This window comes from Chenopodium quinoa, unplaced genomic scaffold, assembly GCF_001683475.1.
Source record: "Chenopodium quinoa cultivar QQ74 unplaced genomic scaffold, ASM168347v1, whole genome shotgun sequence".
Lineage (NCBI taxonomy): Eukaryota > Viridiplantae > Streptophyta > Magnoliopsida > Caryophyllales > Amaranthaceae > Chenopodium > Chenopodium quinoa.
The window spans coordinates 1,255,770-1,273,461 of record NW_018743196.1 but is presented as its reverse complement, the minus strand read 5'-3'; the positions used below and the strand labels follow the sequence as shown (position 1 = coordinate 1,273,461).

The 17,692-nt window shown below is 33.4% G+C and overlaps 3 protein-coding genes across 6 annotated transcripts; 2 read left to right on the top strand and 1 right to left on the bottom strand.

Moving 5' to 3' along the window:
- The first annotated feature begins 126 nt into the window (after positions 1-126).
- On the top strand, positions 127-2,740 carry LOC110733040. Of its 4 annotated transcripts, XM_021913059.1 has the most exons (4): positions 127-279; positions 1,658-1,800; positions 1,942-2,123; positions 2,419-2,740. In XM_021913059.1, the coding sequence occupies exons 2-4, from the start codon at positions 1,674-1,676 to the stop codon at positions 2,581-2,583; spliced, it is 474 nt and encodes a 157-aa protein (XP_021768751.1). In that variant the 5' UTR covers positions 127-279; positions 1,658-1,673; the 3' UTR covers positions 2,584-2,740. The 4 variants fall into 4 exon arrangements, with proteins under 4 accessions (XP_021768751.1, XP_021768750.1, XP_021768748.1 ...); XM_021913058.1 differs by having other exon boundaries at positions 1,658-2,123; positions 2,422-2,740; XM_021913056.1 differs by having other exon boundaries at positions 1,658-2,123.
- A 151-nt stretch (positions 2,741-2,891) lies between these two features.
- On the bottom strand, positions 2,892-4,697 carry LOC110733039 (uncharacterized protein At4g26485-like). Its single transcript, XM_021913055.1, has 2 exons — positions 4,559-4,697; positions 2,892-3,948 (listed from the first exon to the last, which is right to left on the bottom strand). The coding sequence occupies exon 2, from the start codon at positions 3,938-3,940 to the stop codon at positions 3,215-3,217; it is 726 nt and encodes a 241-aa protein (XP_021768747.1). The 5' UTR covers positions 3,941-3,948; positions 4,559-4,697; the 3' UTR covers positions 2,892-3,214.
- Positions 4,698-13,459: 8,762 nt separating this feature from the next.
- Positions 13,460-17,278, top strand: LOC110733038. The gene is made up of 2 exons (XM_021913054.1): positions 13,460-14,267; positions 16,490-17,278. The coding sequence occupies exons 1-2, from the start codon at positions 13,832-13,834 to the stop codon at positions 17,035-17,037; spliced, it is 984 nt and encodes a 327-aa protein (XP_021768746.1). The 5' UTR covers positions 13,460-13,831; the 3' UTR covers positions 17,038-17,278.
- Positions 17,279-17,692: the final 414 nt, after the last annotated feature.

The window sequence follows — 17,692 nt, the reverse complement described above, 5'->3', positions numbered from 1 at the left end:
TTCAACAGGTCGACGTATATTGCTTAGTGTCTAATGTTCATATGATCCTAGTAACCATTCGACCAACAACTCGTACATTGTTTAAGAGTCCATATCATATTTTGAAACCGTACCTGTGCATTTGTTATTTGTAGCCGTTTTTATGCAACCTAGGCCTTGACTATCATCATTAGAGTCATTTCAATATTTCATTTATCCCTTTTTCTCTGTGTCCCCAATCTCCACACTGAAGACTCAATTATTACAGCAGTGCTGGTTGATAACGCAATACTGCATTAGGTAAATAAAATTTCCTTAACTTTTCGTTAATCAAATTCCCGAATAAAAAAAATGTTAGGGTTTTGAGAATATTCATGTTAAAATATGAATTACCAGAATTCCACTCATTATCAAAGCCTAATCTTGCTTTCTCATATGATTTTCTCATTTCCCCCTTTTTTACATGGATTATAAAGCTTCGATCTTTTTGTCCAATTTATTTATAATTTCGTGTTTATGTTACTGATATTTTAGAAATTTGGGAAGAAAAAAAGGGTGTTTCTTGGGGATTTGATGATGATTTTGGTTTATAGTTAACTATTTGCAAAAAAAAACAAAAAGGTGATTTTTTTTTTTTTTTTTTTAGTAATTATGTGAACTATTGCAATATTGTTCTTAGTTTAGGAATTGTGCTGTTGTCTGTTATATGATCATATGAACTGCTGACAGGATTAGAAATCGGAAAATTTGTTATAATACTTTTATGTTAAGGCTGTATTAAAATTGCAAGAAATCATCAAGAAAGTAACAAGTACGAGTATCTTATTTGGTTAATTTTGGTGCTACTGAACTTTTACTGAAAATGTGATTTTACAAACTCAGACATATACGTGCATTAGGAGACTTAGGATTGTAGCCTGTAAGAGTAGCAAGGTGTACTCGATTTTGGGACGAGGGTTATTGTTTAGGAGATGATTAGGGAACTTTATTTAGCATTACTAGCTCTTTGATTATACTGGAGTGTCTTAGGAGACAATATGATGAGCAGTTTTTGGAACATAGCCATTGCAATTTTTTTTCTACCTTCAGGGATTAACAACTGAGCCTGAAGTTCTTTCAGTCATAATCTTCTCTAATTTAGGTTTGCTGTATCAGTAAAAGAATTGTTTACAGTAGCTTCAGCTATGGGAATTCCTGATTCCTTCTTTAGAAGTGTATGCTATGAAACTCGGATCCTTGTTGCGTGCCTAGGCTTGTCGTAACCCTGTCCACCTGTGTTAGTCATGGGTGTGATCCCTTAAAGCTGACTGAAAAACTAAGAAAAAACTAAGTGTATCTTTGTTGGAATCTGTATTTGAGTCTCACACTTTTGGTGTGTCTGAGTAACATAGGGTGTAGGTCCTGTAGGATATATGATTTGAAGGTTCAGAATAACTGCCTGTTCAAAGGTTGGAATGAGATTATTCTGTCTTGGGAATACTATTATGATTATATCTTCTTACAAGTGATACTGCATTCCTTAATATGTCTGTATGTGATGATCACACTTAAGAGTTCAGAAGTAGAGAGTTAAATTAGGATTCAGTTTGGACAAGCAGTGATGTTTAGTTGAAGAAGTCTGCTCAATATTCGATTTGGACTACTTCGTATGCTATATGAACTCATAGTTACTTGGCAGATAACAGTTATTTGCAATGGGAAGCGAAACTGAGAAGGAATACACTGCCTTTGAGGAGAAGGTGAAGCGAACAGTTTATCTTGACAACCTCTCTCCCCAAGTTACTGAAGAAGCACTCAGAAATGCATTTAAGCAATTCCACGGTACTCTGACCAACCTCCGCTTCATCCCAAGCTACACAGAGCCTAGCTACAATGCTAAGTTTGCTCTTTTGGAGTTTGAGAACCAAGATCAAGCTAAGGAAATAATTGATTTGCTGTCTCACTTTCCTTTCATGATATTAGGAATGCCACGGCCAGTAAGGGCCTTTCCTGCAGAACCACAGATGTTTGATGATCGCCCAAGTAACCCGGGTAGGAGATTAGAACTGTATTGGTTGGATCCAGAGGATTCTGATTTTGATGTGGCTCAGCAGCTGAAGAACCTGGCAGAGAAGCATGGTGCTCAACAGTCCTTTCTACTCAAGGTTCGCAGTGATTTAGTAACTAAAGTTCGTTAACATGTGCTTTAAGGCTTGTAACTAGGAAAAATACACCGGGATTCTTCTGGACTTTATCATTTTACCTCTTATGCTTCTAATTTTCATGGAATCAGGAATTGTTCTTTTATGGATTGTGTGGAATCATTTTTATTGATCTGACTAATTCCAGATGTGGAATTCATCTTTGATTATTGTTCATGTATTTACTCAGTTTATTCATCATTACATTATCATAATTTGTGTAATGCTGATATCTGGGGTGCTGTTTCCTTCTGTGTAGCAGAAGCAGCTAGAGGAGGAGGAGAAACTCTCGAAGCAGCAAGCTGAAATTCTGAATGCCCATTATCAGAAGTTAGAGATGCTAAATTCTGCATTATCAATTGGCTCTGCAAAGGACCTTGCTAGGCTCTATGGAGTTAATATGACTGATGTCTCTGGAATTTGATATATATATTGTTATCTGACTTGACGCCACCTTTCCTCGAATAACTTGATTTACTGCAAGTGCTAGCTTTGAGGTTTTTTATGCTATCATTTACTGTAATTACTTGTAAAGAAGCAAGTTTCATTTCATATAGCTAAGTGAACTTATTTGAGTACTATCTCCAGTTATGCAAAGTGCACTCTTCGGTCTCATTTGACCGGTTTTTGATATCATTATTTTTTTCGTGTTATAATCCATTTCTTATTTTATTTCACAAGCACTCTTTTGAAAAAGTGTTTGCTAGCAAGTCCAGCTAGGTGAATAAGCTATTGAGAGATAAGTGGAGTTCAATGCAATCATCGGAGATTGTTCGAGTACATTTGTTTGCAAACCTCAAATATGTTTCCATATAGAACAACAATTGTCCAACATAAATATGACTCATATGAGGAGAAAAACAGAGCACCAAGGTAAAGTAAAGAAAAAGAAGAAAAAAAAAGGGGGTCATTTTAGTCCAAACATTCAGAAGTAACAACAAAGCAGGAAGCCAGAAACCCACTTAATTATACATGAATCGTTGCCTCACCACATGCTCGTTAGGACGATGAATAAATATACATTTCGGAAGGTCATATCTGGAGAGACGGGAATCTCAACTAGTGATGGAGTCAAGGTGAAAAATGAAGGTGGAAGCTAGAAACAACGGAAAAGAGTTATCTGCGTGGTAGCCATCAGCACGCTTGTTGGAGTAACCAGGGTAGTCAGTCCTACGAAAGGGCACCTTCTGATGGAACACAAGCCCACTTTTCGCAGCCTTCTTGGCCAAGTCCCACTGGCTATAAGGCTGCCCTTCCTTGTGGCTCACATGCACCTCCCCTGCTGGATTCATCAACAGCAATTTCGCGTTCATCAGGAACCCCTTCACCAGCTGCTTGTTCAGCTTGATCTGACAAGTGCTGTCTTCAGGAAACATAAACCCGACATGAGGGAAGTTATAGATAACACGATCAAACCTCTGAGTAGACAGAAAGTAATGCTGGCTCATTTGAGTGGCATCAACCCCATGTAATACAATACACCCCCTCTCTTCCAATTCCCTTACATTATCAACTCCATTGCTGTATTTCTTTCCTAACATCTCAAGAGAATCAAGAGATGTCGCGACCATGTTGTATGCTGTCTCAAATGCTCTAGCTAAACACAAAGCAAATGAAAAATCTCCTTCTCCTACCAATAATATCTTCTGCGACGATGCATAATGCATAATCGATTTCTCTCCTTGTTCCCACTCATTTTCGCTATCTTCTTCATCAGATTCAGTTTCTACTTCCTCCTCATATTCTTCTTTCTCCTCCTCACTTATCTTGGGAATTGGCATTGCCCTTTCTTTTAAATTTATAATGGTGGTTCATGTATTTTCGGGCGAAAATGATCCAAAAAGAAATTAACACAAGATTATTAAGAAGCAGCACATTCATAATTTATCTTCATCTCAACTCAAACAATGCAATTCTAACATAACTTGATTAACAGCAATTCCCTAAAAAAACAGGACAATATCATAGTATACATGAAATCCTACTATCACTATTTAAGAAATTAAATTATGCTCATAACAAGCAGAATCATCCATTAATTCAATCATGAAATCCCTTGAAATAACAGTAATTCTTGAATTTCAACAATTTCCAAACCAAATAACACTAATCCACAATTAATATAAAATTATAGGAGTTCTGCTACTACTATTGTGAATCATTTAGGCAAAAATGAACAAAAAAACTTCAGATTTTAACTAAATTGCGAACAAAAACACAAAAAATAATGTTTTGAGTAGCGATTAATAATCCAAAAGTGATTTACTAGAAAAGTGGGAGAAAATCAGAATTTCATAGAGCTACAAAAAAGAGTGAGATCAATATTATTGTAAATATGATTATTAAGATGATTAACAGAAGAAAAAGATCAAATTTTGATTAAAAATTAGGGTTCTTACCAACTAGTATATAGCCTGTTTGAGGTCTTGGAGCTCACAAATCAAAAAGGAAGAGGGAAAGCTCAAGTAGTGAATTAGTGATGTTCACTGTATGAGGGTGTACTAACTTGAAATATGTGTTGGTGTTACTAATGGCCTAATGCTATATGACTCAACAAATTCAGTCAACATTTACATATAAATTCATGCCTCTCATGTCGTGTCAACATTTGACCATTTTCATGTCGCGTTTAATGTTTTAGTTGACCTTTGTGTGACTCTGTTTATATTCAACTTTAACCCTATTTTTAAGTAATCTTTGGTGTATATGGAATATTACTAAAATTTGTGATGAAAATAAACATCTTCTTAGGCAATAAGAAATTGTGTGATGAATTGCGAGACTTAACGGGCTTGTTTAGTTGAAGGTAGGAAATTGTCATCCAAACACCATACAAGAATTTCAAATCAATACCATAAATTTTGGAATGCCATAATTAGCCTCAAATTTTTATAGTTGGCTAGACCTATCTCGTTTGTGGTTAGACTTTAGAATCTTTGATCATTAGTAGAGCTGTCAATTCGAGTAAACGGGTCGAGTGGGTCGGGTCAACTCGGGTCAGATCAATTCAGATTAATTCCATAACCTATGCGAGTCGAGTTTGGGTTGGGTCATGCTTGAGTCGGGTCACTTCGTCGGATTTAGGTCGGGTTAATAACAGGTTGGGTTACATTCGGGTCGAGTGAACAATAGGTCGGGTTTAATTCCGGTTTTCACGGGATAAAACGGGTTAGGGTAATTCTCGGGTTCGAGTCGGGTTCGGTTCAAGTCAATAATTTGCAAGTTAGAATCAGGTCGGGTCATTCTTGGGTTTGAGTCGGGTTCGGTTCAAGTCAATAATTTGCGGATTATAATCAGGTCGGGTCATTTTTAAGTCGGGTCATTCTTGGGTTCAAGTTGAGTTCGGTTCAAGTCAATAATTTGCGGGTTATAATCAGGTTGGGTCATTTTCAAGTCGGGTCATTCTCAGATTCAAGTTGGGTTATGTTCAAGTCAATAATTTGCATGTTACAATCAGGTCGGGTCATTTTCAAGTCAGGTCATATTCGAGTTCAACTAAGTATAAATAGATAATTATCATTTTTATCAAGATAATTATTTCCTTTGACTATAATATATATGACAATATACTAGGGAACTATAGTCTATAATTTAGGAAGATAATTATCTCCTTTGACCATACAACAAATATATACAATATTTAACTCTTAAATTTGAGGATGATCTTGATGCTCCTTTCTTTTGCTGGCCTGGACCGACTTGGTCTCCCTAGAAAAAATGCTTTGATCAACAATAATAATGTGGTCAAAATTGCATTTAAGGTGATTTGAAATCGGGTCAGGAACAATTTGAGTTGAATTTAGGTCAGGTCAATAACAAGTCGTGTTGATTTCGAGTCAGATTAGTAACAGATTTGGTCGATTAGTAATAGGTCTAGTAAAATTCGGGTCGGGTCAATAACAAGTCAAGTTGAATTTGGGTCAGGTCAATAACAAGTTGGGTGGATTTCAGATCGGGATTGTAACAGGTTGGGTTAAATTCGGGTCGGGTTAGGAACGGGTCAGGTTGAACTTAAGTCAGGTTAGTAACAAGTCGGGTTAAATTCGGGTTTTGACGGGTTAAAATGGGTTAGGGTCAATTTCGGTTCAAGTCGGGTTCGGTGCAAGTTAATCTAATTGGCCATTGTAAACCGTTAAATCGGTGCAAGTTGTAAACCGTTAAATTGGTCGTTTAACATCAAATTGGATGGTTCCACACACCCAATTGGACTCCCGTAGGATATTAAGGACCATGGTAAACATTTCGACAATTTTTATTTCCGGGCAAAAAAAAATCAAAAATTCCAAAATTGAATGCTAATATCCACGCTTTTTGAGAAATTTTAGAGGTTTCAGGGCTTGGTGTCGAAAAGTCTTGAAATTCTATGGGATACATCTCGGGGTCATATAATGTCATTTGGAACAATATATGATCATTATATTTTTTCATAAATGTTCGTGGTAGGTTTGAATTAATGAAATCGGTGCAATTGTAAACCGGTAAATTGGCGGTTTAACAGCAAATTGGATGGTTCCACACACCCAATTGGACTCCCGGGATGTATTAGGGACCATGGTACATTTTGGCAATTTTTATTTCCGGGCGAAAAAAGTCAAAAAATTCCAAAATTGAAGGCTAATATCCAGGTTTTTTGAAAAATATAGGAAGTTTCGGGGCCTAGTGTAGAAAAGTCTTGATATTTTAGGGGATACATCTCGGGGTCATATAATGTCGTTTGGAACCATATATGATCACTATATGTTGTCATAAATGTTCGTAGTATGCTGGAGTTAATTGTAATCCCCCGTATTTTTAAATATTTTATAAATGAAAATTTATTTTATTTATAATATTTATTTGTTATTTTTCATAATTTAATTTCAAAAGTTTCAAATTATTAATCTGGGTCGAAAATTATTTGAACAAATTATTTTATGCACCTTTATTCTACAATTTATGACAATCACACAAGCCTAACCCATTTGTTTACTTAATCAACCCATTATTTTTATGAGGCCCAATATTTCTTTTTACCCTACAATAATTCTCTCCTATAAATACCCCATGAATCTCCAAAAATTTCCCACACAAAAAGGTTAGTCTTATTTTCATCCTCCTTTGTTTCATTATTTTGCTTAATGTTAATTTAATTGTTTTGGGTTTTGATTTTAGTATAAAGATTATATTTTTAGTATCAAATTATATTTTAATGGTATAAAGATTATAAATTTCAGATTATATTTATGTTATAAATTTCATATTTTATGAATTATAAACCTAGGGTTTCAATTTATTGAAAATCATGATTTTAGGGTTTTTATGAACAATTGATTTAGGGCTTTTATAGTAATGATGTTTTGAAATTTTGGTGATTATAACTACTGATTAGTTTAACTTAATTACAGATTATTTTGAACACATAGATTCGTGTTTTAATTTTTAGATTTTCGTTCGTTAATATTAATCCCGTTTTAATCCCGATCAGATTCTGAACTCATCCGAGTTTGATGAAAAAGTAGTGTTTTCCATGTGGAAACAACGTTTTAAGAAAGAATCACTACCTTAGGTAGTGTGCACCACCCTCTCGTGGCCAAATTCATCCTCTAAATATGATTTTCGGGCAGTTTTTGATTTTAAGAAGTTTTTTTATACTTAAAATATTATCCTTGAGTTTGATTAATAAAATTAATTATGTTTAAAGTTAATTAAGCATAAATATATGTTTTTATTGAAGTTTTAAGTGTTGGAAATAGTTTCTAAGTACTACTTTTGATGTTTTATAAAGAGGGTTTAATCACCCATTAAAAAGGGAGATTTTTAGGGGTTTTTATATAATTTTCAGGTTTTTATTAGACTTTGAACTTGCTGTAATTTCATGTATAAGAGTGTATTTTAAGGTTTTTATGAAGAAAATTTAAAGAACTATATATAAGCCTTTAATTTTAACTAAAGGGAAGGTTTTAAAGTGTCGTTTGATTTGGATTTTGAAGGTTTTAAAGTAAGTTAGTATTGCTATAAATTTGATTGATTGGGTATTGATTGAGATGTTATTATTTGGCTTAGGAGAGGAGTTTATTGAAGGTGATTTCTAGTTAGTAAAGTGGCATACCAATTCGTTTGCTCAAGGTACGTACAAGTTAGGAAACCTTTCTTTTAGGTGCATGTTTAAGGACGACGAATCGAGAACTTAGTATCATGTATAGGGATGATTGAGTTAAATTGTTTGGTTATACATTGTGAATTTCGTATGACGTGCACTATTTTATATTGCAAGTATTATTTGTGCTCTAATTATGCAAGGTGCGCTTAGAGACAAAGGTATATGATTGGTGTAATGATTAATTTATTACTCATTCATGATTATGCAAGCAGGGTGAGTAAAGGAAGAATTTAAGTCTTCTAAGACGAGGTTAAGGTTTTGGGGTGCCTTATGCACTCAAGGTGTTTATACACTGAGGTAGTAAAGGAATAAATAATAAATGTTGCTTGCCACTAATAAATCAAGAATTGAAATTGAAAAGTTGTTTTACTTGATTGAATTGATATTGGATTGATTGTATTGTTATGCATATGAGTCATCACCAAGTCTAAACTTGTAAATCACGTAAAGTGCAAGATGGATGAGCAATAAAACTCTGGATTGGTGCACTTCTGGAGTAATGACAATCAGGGGTTGGGGTACATGGGGTATTAGCCGTGTACTTTTCTCGAGGCCGTCTGATCTACGAGTCTCTTATTTCAAATATTTTTCAAAACTAGGAGTTAGGTGAGATCTCATACTAACTACGGTCATGGAGTCGCGCCCGTGGTCGTTGGATGTTTATTGATGTTTTCAAAAGGAGGCATGGGGTTTTTCTTTTATTGATGTTCCAAATGGAGCATGGGTTTGACAACTTTGTCTATTGCGTAATCCAATGAATAAAAATAATGATTTACCTATTATTAATTAATGGAGTCTTAGTAATATAAATAGTTGAGTCGTGTGTTGAGTCTATAATTTAATGATGCATGATGATTGATTATTAGTAGCATGTTATGGATTTCTTAATTTATTTTGCAGCTTGTATGTACTCAGTTTTGCTGATTGCGTGCTTTGTGTGTCTTTCTTTGGTCATGGCCTTCGCCTTTCAATGACCCTGTGACGATCCAATTTTTACACTTGTAATATTGGGGAGCAGAATTACCACAGGTTCTTACACATGCAGCATTCATCAGGGTTGTAGGATCTTGAGTAGAGAGTTGGTTATTTGCATTTTATTTTTTTTGCAAGTTTGAATTTATTTTAATTCGATTTTATTCGACACTATTTCTTTTGGGTTTGAATTTATTTGAACACTGAATTTAATCAATTACTACTTTTATTGAGTTTTGAATAAGGGCCTTAATGGTTCCAAGTTGTATGACTTAATTTGGTTTCATTCGTTGGTTTTGAAACTTATTTATAACTGATTTAGTTTTTCCGCTGCTATTTTCTGATAAAGCCTTAACGTTTGAACACGTGGCGGTAGCACGCCAGTAATTCTTTTGAATATTGTTCAGGGTCCTCACAGGTTTAAAGAGAGAATTATTGGGGTGTTACATTAATGATATCCGTACAAGTTGTAAACCGGTAAATTGGCCGCTTAAAGGTAAATTGGATGGTTCCACCAACCCAATTGGACTTCCGGAGGATATTAGGGACCATGGTAAACATTTCGGCAATTTTTATTTTCGGGCGAAAAAACGTCAAAATTTCCAAAATTGAAGACTATTATCCACGCTTTTTGAGAAATTTTGGAGGTTTTGGGGCCCGGTGTCGAAAAATCTTGAAATTCTAGGGGATACATCTCGGGGTCATATAATGCCATTTGGAACCATATATGATCATTATTTGTTGTCATAAATGTTTGTGGTATGCTTGAGTTAATGAAATCGGTGTAAATTGTAAACCGGTAATTGGTCGTTTAAAGGCAAATTGGATGGTTCCACCCACCCAATGGGACTCCCGGACAGTATTAGGGATTATGGTAAACATTTCGGCAATTTTTATTTTCGGGCGAAAAAAAATCAAAAATTACAAAATTGAAGGCTAATATCCATGCTTTTTGAGAAATTTTGGAGGATACGGGGCCGGTGTCGAAAAGTCTTGAAATTCTAGGGGATACATCTTGGGGTCATATAATGCCGTTTGGAGCCATTTATGATCATTATATGTTGTCATAAATGTTCGTGGTAGGCTTGATTTAATAAAATCGAAAAGTTGTAAATCGGTAAATTGGCCGTTTAAAGACAAATTGGATAGTTCAACCCACCTAATTGGACTCCCGGAGGGTATAAGGGACCATGGTAAAAATTTCGGCAATTTTTATTTTCGGGCGAAAAAAAGTTAAAAAACTCCAAAATTGAAGGCTTATATTGTAATACCCTAATATTTTAGTACTCTATCTATCTATTTTATATAAAAAAAAAAGTTTGATTTAATTTTTATTTTCTCTCAATTTTACAAGTAATTTATTTTTCTGCTTTAAGTCAGGTCGGGTTGGGTCACCATTTTTTCGGGTTCAGATGGATCGGTTAATAATCGGGTTTGAGTTGGTATTTCGGATTAGGTCAACTTTTAATAGCTCTAATCATTAGGTATTTATTATCTTGAGTTTTATGATAATGGTTGGATTAATATTAAACGGAGTAATTAATTCCATATATGTCCATTTTCTATTATAGATAATCTTATAAAAAGTGTGCATCATCCATTTACTACTAATCGCAATGGTTGTACAAAATTTTTATACTTTCTCTGTTTCTTCATAGTTGCAACACTTTCCTGAAATGGAAATATTACAATAGCTGCAATATACTATAAAAGGAAGGTTTTTATGGTGAAAATTGTAGTATTACCTTTATATAAAGCACAAGACCCACTTGATTATATTCTTAACAGTCTTTTTAACTCCATTTTAAGTGAATTATATTATGTGAGGTGCACTTTTCTTAAATATTGTGGTAAAGTGTGTGATGCAACTATAAAGAAACGGAAAAAGTAGGTATTTAGTCAATTTGTTGCAACTAAAAGTGATTGAACGGGTATACTTTTATTCCAGATTATCGTGAAGAAAAATGCAAGGGTAAACCGGTAGACCAAATGTAATCGTTCCAACTTCCAAGTACTAACATGGCAACGTATAGTGATTCAATGCTTCATATTTCCCCTAGTTGTTGAACGAACAAACGATGCTTATGAATGAATTAAGCTTAACATAAGCAAACTTAAGCTCAATTTTCAAGAGAAATTTAAAATAAACCTACCCATTTAAGTCCACGTACAACCTGAGTTTGTAACATATGTCTAAAAGGCTACAGAGTACATAATTACTTTTTTTTTTTTTTAAATACCATATGTTATTTAAACACAACTATTATAATAATTTATTAATAATTATTAAGCATGTCTACTTAAATTAACTTACATTATTATATATGTAATGGTATTGTTTATTAATATTTGTATTAGTTTAGATTAGATTAGGTCTTAGCTAGACTTGAAAGATACAAGCCTAATTGTAATTCGTGTATCTTTCTTTCTTTTGAAATACATAGTTATATGGTATTATGGTGTGATTAAAGAAGCTTGCAATGTATTTGTTTATCCTTATCGAACTATTAAGGGGGGGTGTGATAGAGGTAACTTTTAACAAATATTAATGACTAAAGTTTCTTATCAACAAATATTAATGACTTAAAACTTTCTTATGCTTATCAACAAATATTAATGACTTAAAACTTTCTTATGCTTATCAACAAATATTAATTGAAATCAAACTATACTTAAATTATTGATGTTTATTAACTAGTTTCGTGATAAATACATCTAAATTCAATGCATGGAGAAAGTATATACTAATTCTGTCCCTAAATTACATTCCTCTTTCTAGCATTAGGGACGGAGGGAGTAATACTTTGTACTACAAGAATTAGAAACGGGTTACTATTTTAGTAACTTTGCACGTGGAAATATGTGGTATATAACGTGGTTAATTTGCATTAGAAAGAGTACAAAGATTGATATTACCTATTTAGATTGACTTCGTCATTAAGTGGAGCACGAGCTGCACGAGATTACTTAATCTCGGCTTTCATGAATATTGTCAATCTAGAATAATGTATTGACTACAAAAAAATTCATTTTTTCTTAATCAAGTAAATTGGACCCCTCCCCTCCCTTTTTTTTTAAACCAATTTTGATATTAGATACGGAGATTATTTACTTGTATAGGTAAAAAAAACTATGCAATAGATAAGCTGTTTTCCAAAAATGTGCGGTACTTATTCGATGGACGTGTTCACATTAAAGATGTAATGATGTTCATGTACCTTTTAAGATTAAATGGCCAGTGTACTATTGTAATATGAAGGGTAGTTGCTACTAAATTAAATAGGGGGTTTACAATATTAATATGTTGTCCAATTTAATCGTTTTGGTAGGTGATTCTTAATTTCTTATGTAGAGATATTCGGACTAGCTCTTTAATTAATTTATTTTTATCTATTTAGTAGGCCACAAATGTCTAATCTTGCAATATTTGGATTGATGATTTTAGGTCATCACATAAAGTAACACTATATTGTGTATCTGTGTATCAGTGTATGTATTCATTAGACTATATTTGGAGTAGTAATTTCATTAATGGATGAAGTATTTTGTTAGCATGTACAAGTAGGTGAAAATCAATCGAATTAATGTTTATATAATTATATGATAATCAAATTACATAATGTAAATCAAATAAGATTCCTAAACATGCATATACTGCAACAAGTGAAAACGGAACCACCTTTTTATTATTATTCTGATATGAAGTAATTTTCTAGTTTTACACGGATTAAAATTTCTATATGTATCTAATTTCTTTCCAATTTTTACCAAACCCCACCAACTCATACACATAGGGGTTCTTTTATGACTTATTTTTCGTTCATCTTTGGAACAATTTAAATAGAAAACTCCAATCTAATCAACTTTACATCCTATCATATCATGCACCTTAACAAAAGTTGAATAACGCTTTATACACACATTATTAGTTCCTAACTTCCTATGCCTTGGAAACCATGCATCCTTCTTTGTCCAGCCTCTTTTCCACCACTTTCTAAAAACTTCACCAAATCAAGTTCAAATTCTATCGACATCATTATCAAATATATGTTACAATACACCAAAAACGTATATAAGAACTTTCTATCGTGCACCCTAGAATTAATATTACGTAGTGGTATATAAGATAGCTTAGCTGGTAAAGTTTTATATATAATAATTTCATTCAATCTTATTTAAGTTAACCAACAATTTGATAGTTTGATTATTAATAGATACAAAGAAGGATTACATACAGCACAAACCTCTATCCAAAAACATCATTATCGCTCAATTGAGATTAAGACATTAGTCACATAACGGAGAATTATCAATTTATCATACTATCCCATTACGAGTGTCAATTTCTTGCAAAAGTCACAACTAAACTTACACAAAAAAAAAGCACAAAATAAGGAATAAAATCAACCATATTGTATGCAATCAATTTTATTACCCCTTTAAAAGAGATTCATTTCCTATTTTCCAACCTACAAATACAAATAATCTCACACCAAAAAAAACACCACATTCTTTCCTTTTCTTTTTTCTCTCATTCATTCTCTCTCCTCACATTTTAACAATGGGTTGCATTTCCTTCATATTTTCCACCAAATTCATATTCTCTCTCCTCCTCTTCTCCGCCATTCCTATCGGCATTCTCATCACCCTTGAGAGGACCCCACCATCTACACACGTGTACCAATATCATAGCAACAGCTGGCTCAGGGAATGTGCCAAGTGGGATGATCTCAACCGTCGATTCCTCGTCTCCTACATGGAGGGTGGTGTAGGAGAACTCAAACTCCAAACCGATGATAATCATGTATTGGATGAAATCACAGCATTTAAAGACGTTGACTTGGCTGGAAATGCTTCCGTCGGTATTTCCATTGACCGGTCGAGGAATCGTCTTCTTGTTGTTACGGCTGACTTGATTGGTAATCGTTACGGTGGTCTCGCTGCTTACGACCTTTCCTCTTGGCGTCGTTTGTTTCTAACTCACCTTACTAAGCCTGGTAATGTTTCTCCGTGTCTAAATGTTGTTCCTGTTTTAAATTTTTTTTTTTCCTTTTTGTGACGATGATTCTAGTAAAAGTAGCAACCGCCAAATCCGGTAAAGTAAAACATATGGAAGATATTGGCTTTTTTAGTTAGGATTTCTTTGCTAGACTAATTAATTTTTTGTTAATAATAAATGTCAAACTCTTGTATGAAACAGTCTCAAAGTTACTTTTATAGAATAGGATAAAGTTTTCTAAAATTAGTTGGACAGTAATTTTACGTGAAATAATTTTTTTATTTTTGTTTTTAATACGGGATAATATTTTGTCGCTAAAGAAAATTTGATTTTAAGGTTTAAACTGAAAAATCAAACAAAGAATTTGAAAATGAGTGGCTTGCAACTTGACAATTGTCATGATTCAATAGTTAAAATTACCATTGAAAATATCTGATTTTTGTAGTGTTGTTGATGACTTGTATTATCTTCTTTTGGATCGAGATTAAAGTCATTAACTTTTCCTTATAAAATTATGTACAAGTCACTCCGTCTCAAATTAAATGTATTACTATTAACTCATATCTAAATACAAGTAGTAATACGAATACAATTTTAATATCGTTAAAGATAGAGAAATGTTTATAAAAATTTAATTACCTAATGATTAGAGAGAAATTAATGTGAGAATGAGCTTAAGTTTTCCAATCTCTAATATATCATCATAATATATACTCGTACTTCATTTTTATTAAGTTTGAATGTTTGCTTGATTGATACTCCGTATAATATTTGGTGATGACACTTATATAATTATACTACCTCCGTTACATATTATTAGCAACGATTTGACATAAAGTAGAGAGGGAAAAATGTCTAATCGTTGCAAATAATATGTAGCGGAGGTAGTATATAATCTACAATTTGATCAAATCTCGTGTATAACACCTTGATTCGTGATTATCTATCTGCACACATATAACATAAACAATGTATTAGTGATTTACATAGAGCGTGTAACACAATAAACAAAGAATGGAGATCCGCATTAATCGTGTACTGTTTTGTTTGGCGCACACAAATACACGATAACCAAAACTCATATTGTCCTCACAGTCAAACCTTTACCTTTGGTTTCTGTTCTTAATGCTCAACTATTATCGTAGCCAACAATAATACCCCTTCTGTCTCACTTTACTTGTCTCGTTTGATCAAACGGCACAAGTAAATTATAATTTTGTTACATTTGTCTTAATATTTTATAATTTTTTTTACTATAAGTACTGTGTATTTTATTGACTAATGAGAATTGAAAAAAATGTATTGAAATGTGTCAATTAATAAGAAATGGCGAAATGGGTGAAGTAATTGAATTCGGGTCTAGTCCAGTTGTTAAACATATATAGGCCTCTAGATGTTCAAGTACTACCAGATAAATGTCAGTTCATTTAAGTGTCAACCAATTCACTCCATAAAAACTTGAACGTATTGTCTATTTGTCTTATCCACTTTAAATTTGAGGAAAATAATTTAAACAATCAAGTGGAGTGAAACAATGGTGTAGTGTAGGGCATCAACTAAATTAATATGATAAGTAAATGTTGTGCTACTTGTGCCTAAGCCTAACCCACTTAATTGACCTATATTAGTTACGGAGATATGTAGTAGGTAGTGCTCCGATCCTTGTATTTAAGTCAATATTGATATGGACAAAGTAGTGTATAGATATGTAATACAAAGTGAGTATTCCGTATAGTCCGTGATTAGTATTTAAGTTAAACTCTTGAGAATATAGGAAATGTGTCTCCTATTGTACTAAATATGTGACAATATTACACGATGGATAGTTTTGAAATTTGAATCTAAAAATTAAAACATAAATATATACGGATTAAAAAAAAAATCTATTCTTTTAAGGGATGTTGTACCGATAAATATAATTTGTTTAAGAGCCTGCTCACATTTACTGAACTGAACTGAGTGGAGCTGAACTGAACTAAACTAGACTGTTTCTATGAGCGAGGGAAATTAGAAGCTGAACTGAACAAAACTGATTATAGCTGAACTGAACTGAAATTAATTAAATATATGTGAACATGCCCTAATTCTTACATCTAATACTAATTGCATACTTGGATTATTATATTTTGTAAGATAAAGATTTGTGCATCTTCTAGTCCAATATTTTGACTAACACCACCTAATATAATCAAACTAACAAGCTTATTAATAAATTTTCAGGAGGTGAAAAGGCATTTGCGGACGATGTAGCCGTTGATGAAGAAGGCAATGCATACGTAACCGATGTAAAAAACAGCAAATTATGGAAGGTTAATGTAGATGGAAAGTTGTTATCAATCATAAAAAGTCCTCTTTTTACTCCAAAAGAATGGTACAAAAATTTGGTAGGACTCAATGGTATTGTGTACCACCCTGATGGTTACTTGCTAGTCATTCATACATTTTCGGGTAATTTGTACAAGATCGATTTGAAGAAGGGAGAGGAAATCACGTTAGTGAAAATCGTTAAGGGATCACTCCAATTTGGTGATGGGTTAGAGTTATTATCTCCAACTAAGCTCGTGGTTGCAGGGAACCCTGCAGGGCGGTTGGTGGAGAGTACTGATGGGTGGGAGACTGCTTCCGTGGTTGGGAAGTTCTCTGGCGCAATGCATAGGTTGGCTACGGCTGCAACGGTCAAGGATGGGAAGGCGTATATAAGTCATTTGATTGGGTTGGGATACCCTAAGAGGAAACATGTCATTGTAGAAGCTGTTTTTAGTTCTTAGAAAGGGAAAGAATTTAAATTATATTAAGTCATTGATACATTATTGTCTTAGTTTAGGTTACTTAACATTTTTTTTAATGTGTGTTTTCCTTGAATTAAGAGGAAAAATGAGTTGAAAACCATATTTGAAGGGGCTAGTTAATTGTTTCCCTAGCCAAGTTATACTACAATATTGGTAAAATATTGATTTGTAATTTGGTTTATGAATCCAAATGGAAGAAAAAGATGGTTTGGTTTGTTTTTGTTTTAGCTTTAGCCTAGGATGAAAGTATGACTATGCCTGACTTTTCTTGTTCTAGTTGTTCTTCCTAAGGTTTGTTCAACAACTCTAATTTAGGAAGTCTTGGGATCTAGTGTCAGAAACTCACGGAGTTGTAAGGGATGTATCCTGAGATCATATAAAGCCTTTTGGAATTATGTACAATCAGGTGATTACATAAAGACCCATGATGGCTTAGGGTTAATTAATTGAATTGTGTATGTAAAGTTGTAAACAACTTAATTCTCAGTTTAAAGTCAAAGTAGACGATTCCAACCACCCAAAAGACAACTTGGGGTACGTGGGGTCCAATAGGAAGCATTCGGCATGTTTTCTTGTCGAGTCCAAAAAAGTCAAAAATTGAAGGCTATTATCCACAGTTTTGGATCAATTTTGG